A 27184-nucleotide genomic window follows, 5' to 3' on the forward strand; every position below is an offset into this window, starting at 1 on the left:
CTTTTTTTCCCACAGAATAAATTTAGAAATCTGCTGCCCCCCTCCCCCCCCCCCACACACACACATAACTTTTGAGTGAATAGTCAGATTTGAACAAACTTTCTGTTTGAAAAATTTCAGCGAGCACACCTCATTTCCAAATTTTACTTTTTGATTTGAAATATATTTTGTTCCATTTTTTAAGCATCAAAGGAATGTAACATTAGCCTCTAAGGGAAAATTTAAGGCAAAGATAAATCCCTAACTTAAAGGTGAATTTGCTTCAAACAAACAGTTGGAAAAAGTTCTTGGTGGTGAACATGTATATAGAAAAGGTATTTGTCAATTTAACTATTTTAAAAGTATTTTTTGAACAACTGAAAATTTTTTAACACTCAGAATGACAGAAAACATTATTTTTTATCACCTAAAAAAAATTAAGGGGGGGGGGGGGATTTGTGCAGATTTTGAATACATTCTCAATTTTTGGTATCAAGGAATAGATAAAAAAGCTATCACTAAAATTGAAATGCTATATCTCGTAGACCTGAATATTGACCTAAGAGATAAACATGACTGAACCAAAATGAAAGGAATATGAAATGCAAATGGTTTTACTAATGCTGCGGAATTGAAGGGAAATGCCTACCTACCAATTCTGACTCCTGTACCATACAATTAGTCGTAATCCGACTCCCCAGCTGTGGCAGAAATTCATTACTTCCATCTTTTTTTTTTTTTTTTTTTGTTTCGTTTTACTTCATAAGTTAATTTATTATATTTTCCCTTTTCAGATTAAAAATGTACATTATGAAAAATTGTTTGAATAATTTAGTTTTATGATTTTCTTTCTCCATGCATGTACAAAGAAATGCTAGAGAAAATTTTAGGGCCTCCAACTCCGACTCCTGCACCCCCAAAATTAGTCGTACTTCCACTCTGCAGCTTCGGCAGAAATTCCTTATTTTCATCCCTTTTGTCTTACTTTATTGAGCACCGGTACTGGCACGGCTTTGTCAGTAGTAGAAAAATAAAAGGTGGTTTGGTTTGCCTGTATATTTACAAATAATGGATGATGAATTTCTTGCCAATTTGATGTGTTCATTTGCTCTCAAATGTTACGGTTCCATGTTATGATAAATTGGAAATTTATTTGTCCAGGTTATGATAATTTCCTAGGTAAAATATTCTTAACATTGGAATAGTAAAAGAACAAAATGGAATTTTCGAAAAATTTCTTCGAGGTGCTCACCCCTATGCTACAAACTGCGCCAAATTTCATAAAAATCAGCCGAGCGGTCTAGGCGCCATGCGCGTAACAGACGTACAGAGATCCAGAGACAGACACAGACTTTCATCTTTATTATTAGTAAAAGATTATTTTTTCCCTATTCAGGTCAAAAATTTTACAAAATGAAAAAGTTTAAATTACTAATTCAATGATTTTCTTTCTCCATGCTTGTACACAGAATTTTTTGAAAACATTTTTGGTCCTCTGACTCCTGTATCCCAAAACTAGTTGTACTCCGACACACACCAGTACGTAGTGTTTTCAATTCTAATACTACCCTAATATTAATATCTGTACCTCAGGTCAGAACAACGTAAGTCATATAATTGTAACTTTAGAGGCGAGAGGAAAAACTTTTGTCTGCCGCATGCAAAAGATTGAACATGCGCTCAACACAGACACAAATGCCTACATACACACACACGAACTCCTACACACACAGCACTGCATACACAACACGAACACACATGCATACATACACATATACACGCACCCACATACATGTGCCTACACAAACACACACGCGCATTCATACACACACACGCTCGTGATTGCGAAAAACATAATTTGAATTCAAGATGCCAAAAATTCAAATTAATATAATTTTTTTTAGAATTGCATTCACATGGCTCAATGCGGAATGAATAGGATTCTACGTACAATATAATAATGAACGAATCGAAAATCACAATTTTTGGACTTACATCAGTCTGGCTCTGAGGTACAGGTATTATGGAAGAGGTATGGAAAGTGTTCACATATGCAGGAAGATGTTATATTCACAAGTAACCCCATCTTATCTACCTTACAGCTGACTTTCAAAAGAAGTTGATTCAATTTAAAAAGTTATGTCATAAATTCACTTGCATGTTCATATAATGGTTTGCAACAGCTAAGTTTAGCTCCATAATTAGTTTAAAATATGTTTTTACAAGGAAAGGACATATTGGTAAAATTATATACAACACCCGCTAAAACAAAGATTATGTCACCAAGAGGTAGGACTGGTACTGTCATATTTTGAGAATTTTAAATATTTTTTGCTTGAGGTTATCTTACTAAAACATGCCATGTACACATGTGACCCATGTTCAAATATGCCCCTTTTTCCCCTACATAGTCATAAAAAATGCAAATTAACATCTAAAATACATCATTAAGAGTTGTGGTAAAAATGTTTATTTTTTAAAAAAGAAATTAATAAACTCATAATTAAAAAATCAACTTTAAGAAATCTTACTCTTGTTCAAAAATTTCAGGTAGAGTCTTAAAAAATGCAAATAATTATCTTAACTACTAAAGGCAAAACTTGATGAAGGAAACATGAAAAGTTATTACATCATCCCATTTAATTGAAAATTTTCCATCAAACCCCACTTCATACCGGATAATCCCCACATATATAGCGGATAACCCCCATATCAATATCAGATTAACTACTGGATATCCTGCAAAAATCTGTCAGATATCCCGTACGGTGTGGGCTGGCTGGATCAGATACCGGATTGTTAAAAAAAAAAGCCAGAAACTGAATAGTTCCCAAATAATTGGTGCAACATTGTTAACATATTCGCAAAGTAATGACATGAACAGCAAGTACACCAAATTGAATAACAATGTTTATTTTAAATATAAAAACTATAGCAAATGTTCCAATCATGCTTTACTCAGGTAAAGATCTATTCGTTAAAAAAATAGCATAAACTATAATAAAAGAACAGAATAAAAAAAATACTATGAAATCGTAATAAAAATTGGTAGAGGGAATACATTTCTAGGTTTTTCAAAGTAATGATGCTTGGGTTCAAATCTTCATTTCTTCTTGGTTAAATGCAATGAATTCTCTTCAAATGGGAAACACTTTGTTTTTTTTTTCTTGAATTAAAACATAGCCATCACCAACTGAACTATTACAATTGTAAATGCCTCAGTGACTTGTGGTTTTCTTCAATTACTTTGGCACCGGAACTCAAAGGATGAAAAGATTAACCAGCAAGTTAACCAATATGACAGATAATTTAATTTATTTAACCTGTCAATATCGACAAACCAGCTAGCGTTTAATAGTAAGATTTCACTAAACGGTCTTTCTCATATCCTTCTTCATTCATTTGCACAAATGAATGGCTGAAAGGGATCCTTGTAACTGAGAAGCAAAAATTATGTACAGCTCTCTTACAAAATGATTCAGAAACTCACTTTTAAATCATGATAAAGCAATAACATAGATTAATTTTAATTTTTTTTAACACTAAAAGCAAGACAAAATGATAATTATTTGCAAGCAGGATTAATACTGATTTATTAGCACTGCAAAATGAAAAGTTGTTTTTGAATCTTATGAAATTAAGAATTTCTCACTATTCTAGAACACCTCAAAAACTATTTTACAAAGATTTAATGTAAAAATTATGTATCAAGCATCAGCCTACTTTTTATATGATACTGTTTTATGTAAACAGTTTTACATTTCGCACATACACACTATGAGAAATAATACGGCAAATAATCAAATTAAGATTGTTATTTTTTCCAGTAATTTGACAAGGATTCAGTAAAATGTAAACAATCATTTGGCGTCGATATGTACCGGTACTGTCGCCAATGTACCTTTAACCAAAACTACGAATTAATATAAGAATTAGCCAAATTTACAGGCGAAATTTCAGCACGAACAACAATAAAATTAAAGGTATCACAGCATTTAAGATTTTTCTTTCACGCACTATATCAAGCAAATAAATAAACATCGAAAAGGATATCTTTACCGTATGTAAGGAGTATGCATGCTTTCGGCAATCGCTGATTAATCAATTCCTTGAAAATACTCCCTCATTAACCATATACTATAAATCTTCATGCAGTACAAGGGACTTTTAACATCTCATAGACATTTTTTCTCGCTAATAAAGTCCATTATTTAATAAATTTCTTAGTCTTCTACTTCGGATTCAAGCAGTCAGCCATGTTGGATTTGCCCGTGCACTCAGATGCTTTCCTATTGGTCGAAAGGCCAACTCTACCCAACTTTATTGCTCGGAAGCTATAATCTTGGACTAAACTCGCGTACGGGGGAACAATAGAAATGATGACGTCGATCTTGGCCGAAGCACCTGAGGTATATTGGACTAGTCCGGTATTGGATGGAATAGGGTGAAAAGTTGCATCGTGTGATAAGCGCTTAATGCAAACTACGTAGTTCGTTGTTCTAAGCAGCTATTTCCACAATGTTCAATTCGATATTTATCAATTCTTGATAAAACTAAATAATAATTGTGGCCTGACAAGAATAACAATTAATGCTAGAAAATTCAATGTGACATTACAAATTGTTATCGAAAGAAGATGATACTTTTTTGCCGTGCTTGGCTAGCGCTTATTTTTTTCCCATTTGTAGCTGAGTTATTTCTCTCGAATTCCCGAATCGGTTCATTTAAAAATTTTCTGTTTCGATTTTTCAAATTTCAGAGTTACGATTTAATTGTGTCATGTTATGCAAATCATCAACAAAATTCTCACGGATATATGGTGGTAGTTTTCTTTTCAGTTGATTGACCATTATTTCCTTTCACTTATCGAATTCTGTAATCTTACTACCATTTTATTCCACTCATGATAAAAATTAAAAATGGTTTAACTAAAAACGCGAAATCTCGCCAAGGCTACTTTGCTCGCACTATACTAAAACTATAACCCTAAACAAATTTGGCGAAACCTTTCAGCTGAGAATAAAAGGAATGAAGTAAATTCTTTCTCGGTTATTCATTTTGTTCTACGATAATATATTCAAGAAAATATTTTGCATACTGTCCATTCCAACTGAATGCTGCTGTAAAATACGGTAAGTTTAATTAATTTAAGATTAAAAACACCCCCATATTCTTACAAATTCATACAAAACAATAAAAATTTTTACCTTGTATAACGTTATCCAAGTTTGTTAATCCAGAATTTTCGCTTTCACCAATTATTAAGGAAATAATGAAAACTAACATTATTTTGAGAAGCTCGAGAATACTACTAAGGGACGAATTAATTTCTGCAGCTGAAAGCAAACTAAGACACATCGTTAATAAATACTCAGAACAAACTGCTTGTGTTTACGTCAACTGACAAACGTGGAACGCAACGTGGCAATGTTTAAGTTTCATTTGCAGTTTTGTAAATCACCGCAAGGTAGCGTATTCGAGCGCTGGAGTTTCGAATTCAACAAAAATTAGATCACATGGAGCATTACGATTGAAAAACATGGAAGCGAAAGAGATGCTTTGACAGCCGAGTAAACGGGCTCGGGTTCGATCCCCGCTGGTCGAAGACCCACCGTCGTCATTAAAGGGGACTGGGCGACGTTAAATATGCTCGTGGTCTCAATGTCCTCCAAGTGAAACGATACCTCTGGGGGTGCTAGTACCAGGTAGCTATTAGCTCTTGGACTAGTTCTAAATTCTCATTAACTGTTCGATCCGGTGATGGTGCTGCCATCTATCGGTATACAAAATAATGGAGGCAAGGCACATAGTATGCAGATCCCTCGACATAATACAGTTGTAGTCCGTTGTGACTCTTGAATAGAAATAGAAAGCCGAGTAAACCAGCACGTTTAGTTGTCAGCAGCACTTGGAGTTTGTTTGTCCACCAGTATGACGTCACTTAACACCCTATCCTTGCCGACTACCATGTGTCGTAATTATTGAAGAGGAAAAGCACTCTGCAAATATCCTTTCTCTTCTCTTTGACTGCCCCGCCTAATGTAATATAATGTAGTTTGCTTTTTGAGCGTGCGGGCATCCATTTTTTCTGCTTGGAAGTGTTTTGTCTCTCGAAAGAAAGAACGAATTCAGATCTCCAAAGTGAGTGTTTCAATCAATTCTTTTTTCAAAGAAGTGGAAAATTTATTTTCTGATTCGTTCGTATCCCATGAAGTTAGAATTGTTTCTACTGTTCACAAAAGTTGACTTCTATTATTTCCGCCCCGTTCATTTGGGAGAATCAAAACAAGCGGCGCTCTTTTCATTATTAACTTTATCTTTTTTATTGTTGGTAAATGTGTGACTTTAAGGTTGTATCATTCGTTTTTTTTTTTTTTGCTGTGGATCGGAAAAGGATATAAATGGCTCGACTGTATCCAGACTGGATATAACTGAAACAACATTAAACGCACGAAGCGGTTATTGATTTTCTTATGAAATAAGTACAAAAACGAAAAGCCAAAAACATTCTTCCAACCTCTGCGGAATCATATGAAAGAATTTTTGATGCAACAAATATTCGGCCCTGTCAGAATACCTAGAGTGCAAAAAATACATTTATTTCCATGCATTGAAACGTTTATCATGCTTGATGGGTCTTTTAGTACATTGACCTTTTTAAGGGTTTTCTTTAATGATTGGCTACAGAAAATGTCTACTGCAAATCTTTGACCATTCATCGACTCACACAATGAATTAATACAAAATTTCCGTACGAGTCGGAAAAAAACAAATTACTTTGTACATATTTGGAAGGTTAAGACTTATTTTATTTTTGAGGCTAATTTTTGATACAAAAACAAAAGGAATCATAAGTAGATAAAACACAAGCATAAATCATACATGGGGCAAAGGTTTTTTTTTTTCTCTCAGCACAAAATTAGTATAAAATTGAATAGTATGACAAAAATGAGGGGTGGGGATGGGGAGTTACCAATCTTTTCATTTTCTTGTTAAATATGACAACTTAGAATCAAAAAATAATCATTAAAATAGAATGATTTCCTACATAGTTTTCAACATATGTAAGGTTTACAGTTTGTGAAGATCGTGCTGCAAATTTTTAGTTCTGTTCAAACGCCGATGATGATGGAGAAAAGAAAAAAAATATTCAGAATTTTTAGCAGATAGGTCTTTTTCTTTCCATCACATAAAGTCTCCAGATTTTTGAAAATAAGTCATCAGTACATTTGGTACACAATTAGACAGCTCCAGGTTCTGAAAGACACTTTCTGGTCAATCGAGATAGGATGTGACATTTTGTTCGCATCCATGAAAAGACGACTCAAGGCAGGCGGAAGCAAAGGGGTGTAAATGACAAAATTACAAATGTGGAGATAACCAGTACAAATGGTGGGGGATCCTCTCCTCTGTCTTTGGGCAAGAGATACAGTCGACTCCTGCTACAACGCGATTCGACTTACGCGAAATGGCTATAACGCGATTTTTCCCCAGTAAAGAATTTTAGGCCTAACTCGAATTAATCGCCAGCAACACCAAAATTTTCGGAAGTTGAATCGCTGTGCGTAAGTTTCGAATTTGTGTTATGGCTACTAAAATATTCCCCCCCCCCCTCAAAGGAACCTTCATCCCTTTAGCATCACTGACACTGGAAGTTCTCACAGCGTACTAGTCTGAACATCGTTTTGTTAGTGCATACAATTAACTCTACTCCTCATTTTCCATTTATTTATTTTTTTTTCATTCTAAATGTGAAAGTTGATGAAATGTAATGACACCTATATATATACATATATATTTATATATATATATATATATATATATAGGACCGCTGTTTATCTAAAGTATAAGGTAACACGACAATTGGATATGAGTACTCTTCCATGCGCACAATTAAAAGTCAAGAAAAGGATATCCGTAAAAGTTAACCGGTTCGCCGAGTGTGTCTGAGCAAAAGGCAAAAAGGATGAAACTGGAAGCTGGTCTTGTATTGCAAATTAAAGAAACCTGGAAGAGGGGTGTTGCCGTAGATGGAAATGTTATAAAAGAATGAGCGATGCAACTGTATTTAAAATATGTATTCGAATAACGGTTTGATCACGCAGCATAAATTGTCATCTTAGTTATTTAAATTACACATATCATTACTGGATCTGCTGTACAGTCATGGTTGCCACACTTCCGTCTTTTCAAAAATTTCGGTCATCGGATTTTTTTTTCCATGTTCAAAATGATTTTTATAGATGAAACAAATCTTTACTTTTGAATCTCCCATTCTCAAAAAAGGTCTTATTCTTCTGAGGACAAAAAACAAAAAACTGGCCCATCTGCTAAAGTTAAAAAGATAAGCTGTTTTTTCCCCCAAAAAATAAATAAGTCACTCAATCTGTTGATTTCAACCATTCTTATCTTAATCTGGAAAATTTTATTAAAGTTTTTATCACAATGCATCTTATAGCCAAGAATCTCATACCTGAATTTTTTTTAATTACTATTTTTTTGTATGAAATATGAACTATTTATGTAACATGAACTATAAAATCTGAAGCTTTTTTTCTGCAGTAGCAAATAGTAAATTTTTTTATTGTACTTTATTATTAAGTTCTTTTTCTGCTTTTACCTCCTAAAAATCTTGGACAATGATATGTTATTTTTTTGTTTGGGTTTTAATTTTTACTTAATCTTCCAATTTGGTTTTCTTATGTAGTTACAGCATCAAAAATTAGCATTATATATGTCTAAAACATCAAACAAACTAAGCGCTAACATTTCGGTGTCGCGAAATGGAGCCATGCGCTTTTCAGTCCCGGCCAATTTTTAGAGTGGCGCCCATGTGTACAGTATACAATAGAGTGCATTATTTTATTAGTATACTGTACGTGGGTGCTAGTTTAATTTATGTCCCTCTTTCCCACCGATCATTGATTTTGCATCGTAACAGTATTTTATGTCGAACGAAACTGCTTAAAAAAATACAAATAAAAATTGCGTTCTTGATGTTAGAAATGGTAACGTATAGTTACAGAATGGTTAAAAACAGTTTGAGGCGGAGTTTACGAGTGTCTAAAATAACTGGGTAGTTTATAAAAGTTTTTACGCATACCTTTTTCCACAATGCGAAATTTCGACCTACGCGAGGGGTCTCGGAACGCATCCCTCGCGTAAGTCGGGACTCGACTGTAGTACTAACAGCCCTGTATCCGCTGCCGTACAGTACAATTTGGAAATTTCTTTTGATGGAAGCCCACCGAGGACCTGAACTTTAAACAGTCCACTCGCATCCCTCTGCTGCCTTACGTTGCTCTTTGAAGTGGGTAACGCTTTTGAGCCGAGGTTTCTGCGGAGGCTTCACTTTGTCAGATAGATAAATACCTTGGTGCTGAAAAGTAAAGTAAGAAATAACGACATCAAAAGACCACAAATTGCAGGTTGCTGCAGACACGCAGGGATGCTTACAGGGGGGGGGGGGGGTGGCGCAAGTTGAGCCATCTAAATTGTTGGGGGGGGGGATTTTTTTTAATTGTTTTATTTATTTATATTGATTTAATTTTTGTTTAAATTGATTTATTGATTTATTTTCAATTTAAAATTATTTTATTTTATTTCAGTTCATTTTGTTTGTATTTTATTTTATTTTACTTCAGTTTATTCTGTTTGTATTTAATTTTCTCTGTTTATTTTGTTTGTGTGTGTGTGTGTTATTGGCGTAGCACAGAACTTTTCAAATAAAATATCAATAACAACAATAATTTAAAATAAATAAATAATATTTGAAAAGAAAAATATTTTTTAAAAAATAAAAATATTTTAAAAAAAGAGAGCTGAAAATAAAAAATAAAAGGGTGGGGGAGATTTTTAAGGGGGATTTGCGCCATTGAACTCAGGGCCCCCCCCCCCCCTGAGCCCCAGGTGCCCAAGGATGGGCACCTTTGCAGACACGTGTTTCGGTGTTACGAGGACCGCCTTTTTCAATGCAAAAAGTGGATGTCTCTTCATCCATTAACTCATTACTTTTTGCATTGAAAGAGGTGTCCCTCGTAACGACGAAACACGTGTCTGCAGTAATTTCAATTTGACGTTGTTATTTCTTACTTTGCTTCACTTTGTGTTTGACTTGCAACTTTGTGAATATATTTCTACGGAGAATTTTACGTTTGAAACAACGTACCAATCATGCTGGAAATAATGTCTTCAGACTCTTCTGCCTGTTTGGTGTCACTATTTTTAACGGGGTTATTAATTTTTATTTTAGTTCTGTGTTGACGAAGACTGGAACTTCGTTGAAGGAAACTATTTAAACCTATCCGAAACTGTTGTGGTGCAATATAGTGTTCGTGCTCTAGAACTGATAAACATCGCTTCTCAAAATTTTGTTCGCGAGTACCTTTCGTGGTAATTATTCAAATAATATGGGTTTAATGGGTTACCCAATGAATTGGGTTTTTCTAGGTACAAATCATATTCTTTCTATTGGAATAGCAGTAGAAATTGAATTTGCTTATTGAGAAATTTGTTTGTTACTGTTAATTTCAATACACACATATCGGATAGAAATTGTGTGATGTAGTATTGTGATCGTGCTAAATAACTTCCATTTAATTCATCTTCTTTTCTTATTTATTTCAGTAGCTTCATGAAAAAATGCCTCTTAAGAGAAGAGAAATTCCTTTTTTTTTTCTCGAAGAAATATGATTGTTAAGAACTGTGTTTGAGCAGATACACTACCTGATAAAAAAAATGTAAAATTCGAAGAAAATACAGGCTCGTGGGATGTAAAATTAGAGTTTGATTGCATATTCTGGATTTCAGTAGTTTTTTGGCCAAATACTTTTAATGTTTGAAATAATGTTATACTTTTTTATTAAAAACATGCTGAAAATCATTTTTCAAACCTTTAATTATGTACATTGAACTGTTAATGAAATGAATTTTCAGACAAAAAGGAGGAAGCCATTTGGAAAGTATCGTGGCCAAATGTTTGGTATTCTGTATTCGGCCAAAGCACTAATCGCATCACTAGTGAGAACAAATAATTAAGGCAAGGCTGGGGGGGGGGGGATTGAGTTTTTGGTGTTTATGTTAATAAATGATTTAAATCCCTTGTTTTTAAGTCTTAAGTCTCTTTAATGCTTCGGTATTAAAATGTTTGATTTGCGAGGAATTCATTTGTGAATTGCTGAGAAATATGTTTAAATTTATAATGTATCATTTGTTTTTGATTTCAGGATATCCTCAAAAGGAAAAAGAAAGAAATCGAGTATTTTCACGAGTGTCAAGAAAAGAAAAACTGAATTCGAAATGAACTCGGTAAGTGAGTCTTTGTGTGTTTTGTTATTACTCTCCTAGTGATGTAAAATACCCTGGTATTTCCTTTTAGGGGTAAATACCCAAAATGGGTATTTACCCGGTATTTATTTCAAAAATTTGTATTCAACTAAAATACTTTTTTGTATGTATTCCACTATATATAACCAACCATATACAAAACAATAAATTTTAGCCCAAAAATTGTATTTTGATCACGTATTTAAAGAATTATTGTGTGAAACAACTTAGCAATCTAATATGATATTCACATTAAAAGTGTTGGATATGCTTAATCAATGTTGATATCCAAATTTCAGATATAAAAAGCCATTCTGCAAGCTTAACTGGTTACAAAAAAAAAGCAAACATCAATTTTTTAAGGTCCCAGTAATATGTCCCTGCATGACAACAAAATGTAAAGTAATGTCGCTCAATTTATTATTACTATTTATTTACCTATATCTTGATTTGCAGGAATTTCCTCCAAACTTAGGTCAAGAGTTATACAGTAGATACAATAAGTTACATTTATAACTTAAAAATTGAAGATGATGATTTATGCTGTGCAATCTGGTCGTCATTCAAATATATTTTTAAATACAGTAGCTTCGCTTTTACTTATATTACATTTACATCTATGGTAACACCCTTCTTTCAGGGTCTCTGTAATCTACAATACAAGAACAGATTCCAATTTCAAAATGTTTGTATTTTGCTTAAACACTACTGTGCGAGCTGCATATTAAAACTAAGGTCTGGACTTGTACGGATTGCCTTCTCTTGACTATTAATTATGGGTCATTCCATGTCAAATCAACCAATCACTCAAAATGACCATCTCAGATTTTCATGAAACTTTCAGGGATTATACTGTTTGACATTCTAAATTCAGATCTACTTTTTTAAAAAAATCTATCTTTTTCGGTTAATGAGTTATTAATTTTTTAAATGTGTAAAAACTCACGTTTTTTCACTCATCTGCTGTGCTTAAAAATGCTACAATTTTAGTGCTACGGGGGTCAATACAGTTGGTTAACAGCTCATTTTAAAGAGAATTGCATGAGCTTTAATTTGACATGCAACTTGCATATTTCTCTTAAATTTTTAATATTTTTTTAAAATTTAAAATTTAAATTTTTTTAAAGTTAGTGTCCTTTAAAAATTTTGAAAAAAAAATATGTTTTTTAATATGTTTTAATAAATGCATCCTAAAAATTTCAGAGTGGGGACATGATGGGATCAGCACTAAACAGCAACTTTATCGAAACTTTGTAATGACGCATTAAACCTTTGTCCCAATCATTATCATTCGGACTGTTTGACAAATGTGAATAGTTTAGTTTTTGGTATTTTCTCAATGACTGGGGGGGATGAGTGCTTCGATGGGGTAGTGGCACTCACATAAAAGTTTTGCTAATGTCCATTTCCAAATTTGACAAGTCAAAGAGTAACTCTCGGAACTGATGTGATATACCCCACCCTTGGCGACTTTTTCCTCTTGGCGCCAAGAAAGCGTCGCCAAGGAAACGATGTATGACGACATGTGTCATACATCGTTTTTAGCGATGCTTTTTTTAGCGCCAACAGGAAAAAATCAGATAAAAAAACATGATCAAAGCACTTCAGAACACAATACATATCAAAACAACATAAAACCACAACGAAAAACATCACGAATATACGCTTCAAAAATATCAGAAACTAGGAAGGTTTTGTACACAAAGAACAATTACCAGAAAGTATTTAAAATGCTTAAATTGACAAATTACTATAACAGCTCACCAATGAAATATGTACCAATAGAAATAAAAGCTATTTCCGAACATGCATTTCATCGAACAAAAACGTTTCTGATACTCTGCTAAAAAAGAGCAAAGCGATTCAAATCGCGATGTTTAAAGCGTAAAACATCCCCGAAATCCATAACTATTTCAGCCAAAAAAGCGCTTAGTTACTTAAATTTCGATGTATGAAAAGTAGAAATGTCTCAACAAAACATCCTAAACATAAACAATACAAAAATACCATACATTTATTTTCTGTACAGACTTGCTCTCAAAATACCTATTATATTTCACATAACATAACAGCTTTATATTTTTATAAAATGCTGGAGTCAACTTATTTTCAGAAATTCAGTACCTAAAGGAGGCAGGTTAATAGAATATGTCTAAATAATTCGTGGCATCAATAAGAATTAATTTTTTCAACAAAATAACCGTACTATTTTCGTAAAATTAATTTACATACAGTAAAAATAAAGTTAAAAACTACAAGAACCCCTCAAGGATTTGTAAAAAACAAAGAATTTCGGAAGTGAGAGTTTTTTTTTTTTGAATTCTAAAATAAAGAACTTACCTTTTTATATGGTATAAATCCTCACACTCAGTCCAAAACAAAACATCATATGACAATGGCACGTTACAGATACACATCACGTTAGAGTTAACTTTTAATTAACGTTCAAGTTTGAAGAAACTGGCATTTTCTAAAGTTTTTACTTTAAAACAACTACTGAATTTAAACTAACACAAAATAAGCTTTCCTGTAAGGTATATTGCACGAAACAACACGTATCTCTCCTGTGTAAAACCGAGTAAACAACCCAAGTAAACAAGTTTGAAGAAGATTGCCTTCGCGTTGCCAAACACAGGTTAGTTTCACCAGGGATGCCATGCTTAAAAAATTATCGCCTCATTGGCGAGAAAAATATTTCAATTTTGTGCAAAAAATCGGATGTCGCCAAATTGGGGGGGGGGGGGGGTATATCACATCTGTACTTAATTCTCTTCATGTAACAAGGTCATGAAAATTTTTATGAAGTCATGAAAAATTCTTTGAAAGGTCATGGAATTTTTTTATGATCCAAATAGAGTATTAACAGTGAAAAGCAAAGCAAAGAGGAAAAATGGAAAGTTGTTTTAAAAGCCTTGTTTTTATCAATTATAAATTTTATTCCTTAAAATACAAGATAGCAACAGTTAAAATTTTCAAAATCACGTAGGTTTTCCGGTCATTTTCCAGCAATGAAAATCACGCGAATGTACGCTGACGACTGTCTGTTATGATTCATCGTTCATATTGCTGCATTAATAAAGCTATTTTTGTTCACAAAAAAAAAAATAAATAAATAAAAAAAATAATTTGAATTTTTGGCATCTTGAATTCAAATTATGTTTTTCGCAATCACGAGCGTGTGTGTTTGTGTACGCACATGTGTGTGGGTGCGTAAATGTATGTATGCATGTGTGTGAGTAAGTGTTGTGTACGTGCGTGTGCGTGTAGGTGTTAGTGTGTGTGTAGGTGTTCGTGTGTGTAGGACATGGATTGGCGCCAAATTTAACACACCTGTTTACATATATGTTCACATTCATTCCAAATTTCATCCAGAACGTAGCATTACTTCTGGTGATATGGCACTCTCGATGAAAAAGAAAGAACGTTTGATTGCACCGCCCCTTCATTATTTCTCGAGATATAGCAGTCACAAGTGACGACAAAAACCATTCTGTAGCTCAGCCTCCGTTTGAGCTATCGACACCAAAAATGAATCAGCGCCCGTACTTGTAAGGGGCAACATATGAACTAAATTTTATGTGATTCTGCCTGTTACTTCCTGGGCAATAGCAGGTGCCAGGGATGGGTCATTCGTGAACGAACGGGTCAAAAAGAACGAATCCTTAAGATGATCCTTTTGAGCGGTGAGTAGTTTGGCACATTGTATTGATGCACTTGTGATGAAATCTCCCCTCTTTTTTTTTGGTAATTGCTAGAGACGTACCGAGTAGCACTTTGGCCGAGTAGTGAGTTCCAATTCTGTTTTAAGAAGAACCACGACACAACCGTGACAAATTTTGAACTCATTAAATAGTAGTATGGACCTCCATGTCCTAATGTTAGTTTTTAAAAGAAAATTCCAGCTGAAATTTAATAACGCATTACTGAAAAGATTTTGTTTGTGTCAATAACACTAGTCAACAAGGTTTCTGTTCCTCATCAAGTAAGTGGCTACTTTTATATTTTTAGGGGGTGCTGAAGAAGAATATGACAGTAAAAATATTCCGTCACCCACAGATTTTTGAAACATCCAAAATCTTTAAAATCTCGATTTAATGACATTTATTCAACACATGTACGCTATTTTTGTCATTTACCACTTTATAAACAATTGCAAAGCTTAGAACTAGTATAAATACACGTTGTCTAAGAAGTTGTAGAAGAATGGAAGAGATTTTCGATGAAAAAAATAATGATACTTGTAAAAGAAATTCCTAAATTTCATACTTCATGTAGCTGTAAATGCCTTAACTGCGGATGCTTTATCATTGGCGCTAGCACATAAACTTAAATAAGATATAATATTCTAATAAGATTCCAACAGTAATCCCGAGCATACTAAGAGTAAGCCGTCCGTGATATCCCGCTTAAATCGCAGAAATATCCTGGTGGAAGCACTTCCCAACCTCGTCGCTCACAGCTGTCGTGCTTTCGGGAAAACAAATTTCAGTGACACTGAACATCCTAATTTTTTGTAACTTTTTAACAAGTTCAATTTTCAAAGGGCTCGGTTGTAAATAGTGGTAACTAGCATTTTTAACAAAGAAAGATATGGCTCGTGAAAAGTTCGAGAAATTACTGTAGCTAGCACTTTAATTTTAAAAAGAAAGTGCGTGCATAAATAAAGTGCTATGTGTTTCAGGAATATTTGATTAAATTTTTGCTAGTGAAATTTTTTTTTCCACATATAATCCACATATTAAAAAGAAAAGTTGTTTAGATACCATTATGTTTACTTCAAAAAATTCTTTCATTGAACAAAACACATAACAATGAAACTTTAAACTAAACAATATTAAGTAATGTTTAATTAGAATGTAGATTTGTATAAAACGGGTGATATACAGAAAGAATCTAACTTGAGCAAGAGAGGATGTGTCCAGGTTTTTCCCGATCAATCGGCAGCGTGGAACTGAACTTCTTTCCCAAATCTTGAACGAGAAGTTCTTTGAGGTTCATTGTCCTTCCTCTTTTATTTCCACATCTCTATGGTATATCTCGAGGTGTTTCTTGTACCCATTTATTCAGATGCTTTTGGTTGCTGAAAATGTTGTCTTAAACTGGACACCTGCAAAAAATCATTCTGGTTCATTCTGTAAACAATGTCTGGTGTTTTCTTTTGAGCATATCTGAGAACATTTTCTCATTCATCGGGATTGTTTTTATCACCTAAACGGTGTTTATCCGTCCCCTTATTTCTCGCCAGGTCTTCTACAGAAAAGTGGAACCTATCCCTTATTTGCCAGTACCCATTCCATCAAAAAGGCTCACATCCAAATTTGAATTTGCCGCTTACAATTCAAATGCAGTTCACGAATAAAATGGCGAAGCAAAGCACCGACTGAGCATTTCCAATCAAGCGTGATATTAAGAGATTGCAGTACCTTGCGCCTTGTGCAAGTCTCTTATATTGTCACCACTCCAGCCCAGGGTTGGCCAGATTGGACCCAATGTTTTTTTTTTCTTTTGAAAAATAAAACATTTTAAAAAACCCATTATTTAGCCCACTTTGGAATTTGTAAAAATTTTCTGAGTTGTTTTAAAAAAAATTAATTTAAATACTTTCACAATTTAAACTTATTTTTTATTTGTTCTTCACCACAGACAATGAACATTAAAAATGAATTTTCAATTTTAGTAGTATTTCTTAACTCTTAAAAGCATTAAAAAAAATACTTCTAAGATTTTAAATAAATATGTTTAACCTTTTTCTTTCACTGGTCAATAAATAACTCAAATTATCTTGATTAAGTCCTGTCGCGTCTGGTTTTCTCAATATTTGTAGATTGTACGGAGGAAACTACTCTAGCTAAAAGGCTGTCATGTGAATTATTTTCTGCAAACCAACAGGTCACAATTCTCGAATAAACAAGGTATATTTTTTTTTATAGAAATTAACAGGTTTTACAAACGGTCGGACAGAAAACAGAATAGGTTGTACAGTATATGAAAAAGTTTAATATTTCTTACTTCGTACACAGAAATAGAAAAACAGGCAACGTAAAATTCAAAGAAATGTCTTGATTAAGCTGGTATTCAGTAAAAAGGGATTTAAACTACTTGAGGTTCTACCGTAGTTTTGCATAACAAAATGAAACACAACAAAGTAAAATGCAAAAAAAAAAAGGTAGTAGTATCTAAAAACAAACAAACAAACAATAGTTTTTATCACTCGAGAAGCAAATTTGCCTTAACTGTTGGTAATTATGGAAACTAAAAAACATGAAACTTCACCATTCTTGGATTTCGTCATCTTTTATACTTTCCTTCAGAAAACGCTGAATTTTCCAGCTTTTTTCCCCCCAAGACAATTTTTGTGCTTTGTCCATATACTTACGCTACAGTATGCTACAAGTACCCCACATTTTTCCTCAAAAAAAAAAAAAAAAAACATTTCTTGTAAAAAACGCAGCTTCAGTTGGGTTTTTTTGGGTTTTATTTTAAAAAACGCTGGGTCAATGGGATTTTTTAAAAAACCCAGGTTTTTGCCAACCCTACTGAACCATCCACTTCAAGAAATTCTTAAACGACGACACAGTTTTTGAGAAAAGCACAGGATATTTATTTACAACTATATACAGGAAATGTAGTTAACAACTGCTAAATTATTCTCAGCAATTAGACAAATGTCAACTAACACCGTAAACTAGGCTGTAACACACGTATTCACATCGAAATACGCAAAACACACAGCACAAAGGCTTCGCAAAACAGCTGGAGTGATTTGCCAGTAGTTGACCATTTAGTGGAAATCTCTACAAGTTCTATTTAATTTCACAGGAAAAAAAACTGGAAAAAAATTTAAAACTTTTCTACGTGTGTATAAAACTATCAGGATCAACGGTTACTAATTAATTTTCTGTTTTACTTACTATTTTTCAAGTTATTTCAAATAGAAGTTAAAAAGGGAGATTTTGCCAGTAGTTGACCACTCACTTCCAGTAGTTGACCAGCGTGTGCCAGTAGTTGACCAATTTTTAAACAATGTAAAATCTGAAAGCTACTAAATTAAAATCGGACCGCATGCATGCTTGTGTGCACTTATGTTCCCTTAAAGGTCGCTCCTGATTGGTTGTTGGGTGGATGACGTGTCACGTGACTTTGATGATGGTTACACGACAGTGATGACTAATAGGTTAAAATGTCGTGACATTTGGTGCCAAAACTAAGTCACCAAAAAATGGTGGCAACTTTATATTACATCTTTAAATTTGTTGCCGAGTCTATGGACTAGAAAAGCATGTGACATCATTGATATATGAGACGCCGAGGGCGGAGAATCGATCCATCCTAGACCGCTCGTATCATGCTTAAATATTTACTAAAAATCATGCGTTGATATTATGAGTGATCAGTGTAAGTGCAGTAAACTCCCAATTATCTGAAGAATAGGGTGACATGGTAACCACGGATGATCCGCAAACTAAATTAAAATCAACACTCGCACATATTTTAAACTCTGCCAGCGATGACCTATTAAATTTTAAATAGTCGCCCCATTTAGCGACATTTAGCAATTTTTCGCCAAATTTGGCGACATTTGCAATTTTTCGCCAAATTTGGCACCAAAAATAAGTTACCAAAAAATGACGCCAACTTAGCGATATCTCTTTAATTTCTCGCCAAGTCCACAGCAGCCACTCCAAGCAGATATGACATCACCATGGTGTAAGTCGCCGCAGTACCCGAATCTAGTCGGCATAGCTGCCAGAATAATGCCTAAACATGATAACATGACTGTTGGGTAACACTTGAATGAAAATTGCTTAATAGTTTGTAGAGGTGTCAAGAGTAAATTTCCTTATGTACGGAGTCCTAGCGGCATATTCACTGAACCTATCGATGCAAAATTTTAGAACAGTTATTTAAAGGAATGTGTTAGGGGTTTATGATTTTAAACAGCAGTGATCTAATGGCCACGGTTACAGTGATAGAATCTCAAAATTTTCAAAGGAGAACACCCACGTCTTCCTTGCGCGAATTGATCAGTGTATTGATGAGCCAGAAATGGCGTTCGATCCATCGACGTGTGACGAAAATAGTTTGTTTGAAAATTTAAGCGTCGACTGAAGAAACACGCTTTCCACTCTGCATTTTACAGATTTTTTCCCTTAAGCTTTGCACATGGTGTTTAGTGGTTGGTGCTTCTACTACTGTCCTACCCTGTGAGTTATGCGACATGCTTATCTTTCATACTGTCACTAGGATAAACAATTTTCATCTTTGCAGTTTTTGGTCACTCGCCACTCGTTACAACGCAATATGAGGTTTTTCAATACGCATATCAATTTGCGCAAGAAAAATGTGGATGTTGCGATTCGAAATTTCCGAAATTAGTTCACTGTAATAAATTCTGTGTTGAAACTACGTTGTTTAAAGTTTTCGCAATTAGGAGAGCATCTGTTCAAATAACCGTAACACAAATTTTGGATCTATTGGTTCAGCGGACAGGTGGCTAGTCAATTACTTGCAAAAATACCTTTTTTTTTTTTTTGGAATAAAAGTAGCATTATAGTTTATCTTAAGCTAAAAAATGTTTTAATTATTTTGTTTTCGAGAAAAAAGCTTTAAAACCAACATAAGTTCGTTACTTGACCGTTCTGGTCAACTACTAGCATTAATTGCATTTTAGGCAACCAGTAGTTGACCACCCCTCAATCCCAGCATAAATGAGAAGTAAAATGATGCAATTTTTTTTTATTTACTTAGCATAAACATGGATGATCAGCATACATCAGCAAATGAACCTGAAGAATAAAATTTGGCGTCAAGGAATACGATTAAACATTTTATCTCATGACAATTCTCACTAGTAAGAAAAGTGATTTTCTTGAAATTTTTCATGCGTCTCTGTAATTGTACCGTCCTAACCTCCATTCAAAACTTTAGTTACAACTATAAATTATAAGAGAACACTTCATGGGATGCTATAAATTAGTTCCAGCAATCAGATTGGAAATATCTACTTATTTATTCTTGTTTTGCACATATTAGTGCTCGAGTAGTCAACTACTGGCAGGTGGTCAACCACTGGCAAATCACCCTAATACACTACACACTCAACAGCGCGACGGCTCAGTCAAGACTAACTTTGAGCACGCCGCCATGTCTATTTATAAATCCCCGGAAAGTTTCCACAATATTCCATAGAGAAATTTCGATTACGGTCTACCAATATTTTCTTTTTTATTCCATTCAGAAATCTGATCAGGGGAGCAGATGCATCATTTCGAATGTAAGGGGGTTGTATACTCATTACAAGAAACTGTTTACCGGTTAAGTTACTACGATAATTTCAGATGAAAATTGATGGAACAACCGCCAAAATTAGCCAGACTGCAACAAATTAATCATAGAAACAATTACTATTTTCAAGATTAGTAACACTATATTAGGCAAGAGCGACCTCAAATTATGATTTCTAAATTAATATTGCATCATGAATATTACTATTGTGATAAGATTTGATAAAAATTGTGATTAGTTGTGATAAAAGTTTAAATACTCTATTAATTTTTTTTTTAATTACGCCCACCATCGTTCTTTCAAACATAAGGCGTCTTGCTGTCCAGTATAACAATGAAGTGGCTTCAAAGGGTGTTAGGGCCTGGAAGTCATCACAATTATGAATATCATGAAAAGAGGAGCAACTATAAAGATGCTCCCCTGTCATTGGAGAAGTCCCCTCACAGAGCACACAGAGAGGTGAATCTGCCAGGTTGATTTTATGTAAATGGGCCTGTAGATAGTAATGTCCAAGTAATGGTTCGGAAAGAGGCAACTCCCAGGGCTCTGGGAAGGAGAGAAAGGCTGTTCATCAGCCAGAAGGCAGGCCCAGGGCTTTCCGTCAGCTTTGTTCCTCAGGGCAGAAAACTCTATTAATACCTACAACGTTTTTATTTGAATCGGCTTGGGTGGTTCTATTGGTCATACCTAATTGGAATGAAGGTCCTTTTTTTTTGAAATGTACAGTGAAAAGAATAAAGTAAGTCTTCTTCTTCTTCAAGTGACACTACAGCCCGTTATGGGCCTTGGCCTGATCTACAATTTTGCTCCAGACCGCCCTCTGACAGTCCTTCTCCCTCCATCTGCGGATCTTCATTGTTTCCAGGTTTGCAAGAACATCATCCAACCATCTCTTTCTAGGTCGTCCTCTGGGCCTGGTTCCCAAAGGTTTTCTATTTCAGGATCTTTTTCAGTCTAAAACTATTGTCTGTTCGCTCAATGTAACCAAGCCATGAAAGACGGTGGGCTTTTATAAAGCGGACTATATCTTTCCCTTTAAGGATATTCTCAATTTCAATATTAGTTCTTACTCTCCACTGATCACCCACCTTCAATAGGACCAGTGATTCTACGTATGACCTTTCGCTCAAAATCAGTAGGGCTTCTTCATCGTCTGAACGGATTTTGATGAAACTTGACAATAATATAGCTTATGCATCAGAATAACACATAGAGTAGTTTTCGTCCCGTTATGGGGGGCAAACCCCCTTAGGGGGGCAATAAAATACAATTTTCGTGTAAATTCTCTAATATAGGGATGAAAAAATACTTGCACATATTTACATTATATGTCCATCGAAAGCTCTGATTTTTCTGCTGAAGATGACACCTGTTCGAAATTTCTAAGTAGAATAAAAAACGAGTTATGACCTTTTTAGTTCCATGTTCGAAGGCTTTCCTCAACTCAATACAGTATTTAGTGTATCATCTCAACTCCCTGTCGATAGCGACAATAGTTGTATTGTTGACTATCTTTGCTTTTCGTGATTGTTTAAGGCTTTTCTCAAGTCAAATCTTGAAGTAAGATTTTTGCACAAGATTGGCAAATAATACATGATTTGGCTGATGATTTTCCATTTAAACGGAACTTTAGTGTAATTAATGGTTTTTATTATTATTTATGCTGATTGAACACTTACTCATTGTCCAATCATCCAGCAGGTTGCCAAAATTTTTGCTGTTTTTGAAGCCGAAGACTACGTCATAATGTTTCTCAGCTTTCACCATGTAAACAAAATATCGCCAATCAAAGAATCTTTAAAAAACTTTTTTTACTGTGTTAAATAATCCAGCAACTAAATTAGGCAAATCCATAAACTGCACAAAACATCTTCCATTAATTTTCCTTTTTGCACAATTTCAAACAATCGCCAAATTTTACAACTTATTTTGGAAACATTTCGGAGGAAACTCTTTAGCGCCATTTTATGGTTACCAAAAGTATCTCAGCATCTGGCGATAATAACTCTGTAACGAAAATTAATATCATATCGTTTTACAAAGTAAGGAAAGAAGGGGGGAGCGTCATCGAAGGTATCCCAAAACGATTCCCGCAAATTCGGTAAAATCGCACCAAGAGCCCACTTTGAAATTTCCCAAAATAACTAAAGCAAGTATAAGGGGATTACGAGCGCGGCTACATTTTTTTAAAACTTCGTACTTCAATAGCCATACAGAGAAGGTTTTAGACTCCATGTTAAAAAAAAAAAGTATCACCAGATTAATCTTTTTAAACATGAGAAGATTAATTTCATGTTTTGGAAATTTATTTATGCTTAAATATAGTACTTTCGTTTCTAAATCAATACTATTTTGTTCTTTATACTTATTGCTATTTTAGTTTTAAAGGAAGAAACTCTATTTTTAATCACGTCAAAAAGATGTGTTTTAAAGTCTTTCACTTCATAATTATTACTGACCCAGGCAACGCCGGGTATTTTTGCTAGTAGAAAATGTGCCCGGTTTCCTTTTACGATTCTAGCCTGTATTTCTTCGGTGTTACCTCCAGAGTCTGATAACGGAGCCTAGATAAGTGAAACTGTGCACCCTTTCGAAGTCGTAATGATCAACGGAAAGTTTCTCTAACTGATCGTTTGCGGTTGTGCCTCTTTCCATGAATTTTGTTTTCCCCGCATTAATTTCAAGCCCTACATCTGCAGCGGCGTTGATTAATCGTTTAATGATAGATATCAATTTTGATCTTCTACATCATATTACCAATCGTCTGCAAAGGCACAAATCTGTGCTGCTTTATGACATATCGTTCCAATGAAATCCAACTGACGCGCTACGTATTCCGAAATCAGATTAAATAAAAGAGGTGAGAGTGCATCACCCTGTCGCACACCCATATCAATATCAAATTCCTTAGTTTGGTCCTTCTGTACAGTGACTGCAGCCCTGGATCCATGTAGGGTAAGATCAATTTGTTTGACTTATTTTTAGCTCAGCTAAAACTTTTACCATTCTTTTCCTGTCCACCCCATCAAAAGCTTGTCTAAAGTCCTCAAAAAGGACACATAGGTAAGTATTGTATTCATTGAATTTCTCGAAAATATTTCTTACCGTATGAATTTGTTCTGTCGTTGAGTGGTTGGCTCTAAAACCACATTGGTATTCGCCAAAAACATGCTTCTGCAAATAAAGTGAGTAGGAAGGAGTAAAGTAGAGTAATATATATATATATATATATATATATATATATATATATATATATATATATATATATATATATATATATATACATATGTATTACAAAATGTTGAGCATTTTGTTTCAATTTTAAAGTTATTTTTGAACAAAATGCGTGTTTTTTGTTTTTTTTTGCAAAAGAGATGATATCTACTGTTTTATACCAAAAGAATATTTTCAAACCCCCAATGCAGAATAATATAAAATTTGCGACATGCCTCGCAGAACAGATGCTTGAGCTGCAGAACAGTTCTGTTCAAATGTGTGAGGAAAACTTAGACAAATTTTCTGTGAAATTTCTGTTGACCTCCGCAGTTTCTGCAGAAATATCATATTATTCTAAATCTGAAAAGTTTCTGATTTTTCTAGCGTTTTTGGTTCCCCTTTTCCTTATTTTTCCCAATCGATCTTCATCCACTGCAATTTCCTCCATTGAAGTATGTTTTGGAAACATGCCAACGTTGAAACACGTCCATTGCCGAAAATTGCGTGTCTTGTTTGAGATTTTAACCTTCTTACATCCTGAAAATATTTCAATTATTTAAAAAGTTTTGAAGTGTTTTTTTATGTGCTGCCCTAATTTGACTCAATTTTTTTATTATTTCAGTTATTTTGTTCATTTATTAACGTTATTTTAATTGCTCCTTCATTCTATGTAAAATAAACCAAAAAAAAAAAAAAAAAACGCGGTTCGACACCTAGGTTGGGATTTTTGTATCTTTGCTCTTTCTGTGCGTTTTAGAAGGCATATAAAATATTTTATTAGAGTCTCAATCAGTTAAGGTTCCACAGAAATGCGTAGCAACAGTAGAGTTTTAAAAACTGAGAAATAAAAGAAAGGAAACCTCCTGTATAAAACGATTTTGATTTAGGACACCCGATTTGTGGAAAAGGTCAGGTTGGTTTCTTGTGTATACAACGCTTGAAGTACTTGCAGAACAATTTTGCTTAAATGATTTTACGTTGCAAAACATCACCAAGTATTCTGATTTGTAGTCTAGTCCAGAACCAAATTGGTAAATTAGGTCTGATAAAATGAAGGAAAAATTCCTAGACTTATGCCAATAGTCACTTTTTGTTGCGAATAGCCTTTACCAAAACATTGTGGGAAATTCGAAATTCAAACAGTTAGTGTTTCTGCGTAAAATGTGTTTTTTCGTTTTTTTCCAAAACAATTATAAAACAGGATAAAATCCGTTTTGAAAGTAAACTCTTTAAGTAAAAAGGACTGCTCTCTGCCTTCGACTTTTTTTTTTTTTGTAAAATCCTCACTGGAAAAGGAACCATCCTTTTCGGCTGTCTTTTGGACTACTGTTTGATGTGTTAGCGAGTCACGATTCCGCTGTCTATCCTAAGAACCCTGTGTTTGCTCTGTTTCAGGGGAGTGGCCGTGGAGCAGATGGGAAGCTGCCATCGACGTCCAAGCGTCAATCCCAAGATGGCGAAGGACAACCTCCCAAGTAAGTTGTCCGTGGATGAAGTGACATTGTGCTGTCGTTCATTCAGAGCGGGAAAGGATGTCTTCCCTATTGTGTCACATTTGGAGATGTAAAAATTATGGAAATTTTAAAGTGGTGGTTAAAGCAAAAAAAAGGGGGGGGGGAATAGAAAAATTGAATTTTTTGTCAATTAATGTGCCACATTCTGATGAATTAATTAGTTTAATCATCAGATGGTTTAGAAATTTCGAAGGCTTTCCTCAATCCAAATGGTTATTTAGTGCTTCATCTCCACTCCCTGTCGAAAGCCAGTCTTGCGTCAATTTCATTTTTGCTTTCCATTTGAATATTTAAAGGTTTTCTTATAAGTCAAATCATAAACTTTTAATTTTTATATTACGGGCAAAACCGTGCGAGTACCACTAGTAATAAATATAGTTTGGTGGAAATCGTGTGCTGTTTCTCAAATTCCAATCCAGTAAAATTCATGATGGAGTAAGAATTTAGGGCATTGATTCAAAATGTCCCGTACCTGCATCAAGCTAAATATGTTTAGATTTAAGAAGTATCTTTCATTTATTTTGGAGGTTTTCTAGTCCAGATTTCATTCAAATAAGATTTCATGTGAACGGGAGCGGGAAAGTGATCGAAATCCCTTCCGCTTTCAGTTTGAGCGGAACGTGAATCTCTCTTTCTCTCTCTCTTCCAGGAGACGCCGGCCGGAGGACGGAGCTGCGTCGGAGACGGACGAGTACGGGTGGACCGCGTTGCATCGTGCAGCAATGGACGGAGACACGGAGAGGATCAGGGAGCTGCTGGACGGAGGATGGAACACGAGGGCGAGGGATCGATGGGGACAGACGCCCCTCCTCGTGGCCCTGTTGTGTCGGAAGGAGGCCGCGGCGGAGCTGCTGGCGGAGGCTGACTGCGTCACGGATGCGGATAACAGCATGCACACCCATCTGTATCTCGCTGCCAGCTTTGGGTATGTGAATATCGTCCGTATGCTGCTCGCGGGGGGAGCAGACGCAAGTGCGAAAGACGGAGCTGAATGTACGCCCCTCCATGCTGCCTTGTCCCGGGGGAAGGAGGCCGTGGCGGAGGTGCTTCTGGAGGCCGCACCCGAATGCGACGTGCCGAACATTATTGGCTGCACCCCCCTGCACTTCGCTGCGAGAGAAGGTCTCCCGCGGATAGTTCAATCTTTGCTGTCGAGGGGTGCGCGTTTGAAGGCTAAAGACGTAGATGGATACTGTCCCCTGCGCCATGCCCTGATGCGTGGACACGACGCTGCGGCGAGAGTGCTCCTGGCGACGTACGCCTGGAGTGACATCGCGGTGCATTGGGAGGAGATGAGGCTCCCACAGCAAGAGGAGGAGCGCGGCGTCCGGCTGCTCTCCGAGTGCGAGGCCGAGATGAGGGTGGCCCTGACGGAGGGGTCCCGCCTCTCCCTCCGCGACCTCGCCCGCCGACCCCCCTCCCGCCTGGCCCGGCGCCTCTCCGACGAGGCGATCCGGCGGCTCTCGGACCGGGACCTCCTGGCGCGGGACTTCCCGCTCTTCGGCGACCTCCTCCTCGTCCGGCTGGGGGAGGTCCGGGAGCGGAGGGCCCTGGAGGACCGCTTCCTGCGCTGCTTCCCCCTCCTCTGCCGGCCCCTGCCCCCCACCTGCACCGACGTCCTCCTCGCGTGCCTGGCGGACGACGACCTGAGGCACTTCGCCCGGGCCGCGGAGCTCTAGTCCCCGGCGAAAAAGAAAATAAAGATCAGGACTTGAACTGTATGAATCTTTTGTTTTTGAATGTGCCCGAGATAGTTCACTGAACTTTATCTGCTGTTTTCGTAAACAAACCCGTTTGTCTTGTCAAGATGATTATTCTGAGACACCTTTCAAATAGCTTTGTACATCATGTGCGAAATGCTTTGT

General features: G+C 35.5%; 1 protein-coding gene across 1 annotated transcript; it reads left to right on the forward strand.

Annotated features, from left to right (window-relative positions):
• Positions 1-6054: 6054 nt before the first annotated feature.
• LOC129220495 (26S proteasome non-ATPase regulatory subunit 10-like) lies at positions 6055-27136 on the forward strand. Its single transcript, XM_054854918.1, has 4 exons — positions 6055-6120; positions 11205-11286; positions 25201-25280; positions 25969-27136. Exons 2-4 carry the CDS (start codon positions 11278-11280, stop codon positions 26996-26998), a joined length of 1119 nt encoding a protein of 372 aa, XP_054710893.1. The 5' UTR covers positions 6055-6120; positions 11205-11277; the 3' UTR covers positions 26999-27136.
• Positions 27137-27184: the final 48 nt, after the last annotated feature.

This window comes from Uloborus diversus, chromosome 4 (assembly GCF_026930045.1).
Source record: "Uloborus diversus isolate 005 chromosome 4, Udiv.v.3.1, whole genome shotgun sequence".
NCBI classification, from domain to species: domain Eukaryota; kingdom Metazoa; phylum Arthropoda; class Arachnida; order Araneae; family Uloboridae; genus Uloborus; species Uloborus diversus.

Excerpts from the sequence above, each read along its gene's own strand:
- LOC129220495 (XM_054854918.1), top strand. Across the intron at positions 25,281-25,968 it reads GGCGAAGGACAACCTCCCAA|GAGACGCCGGCCGGAGGACG; the intron begins GTAAGTTGTCCG and ends TCTCTCTTCCAG.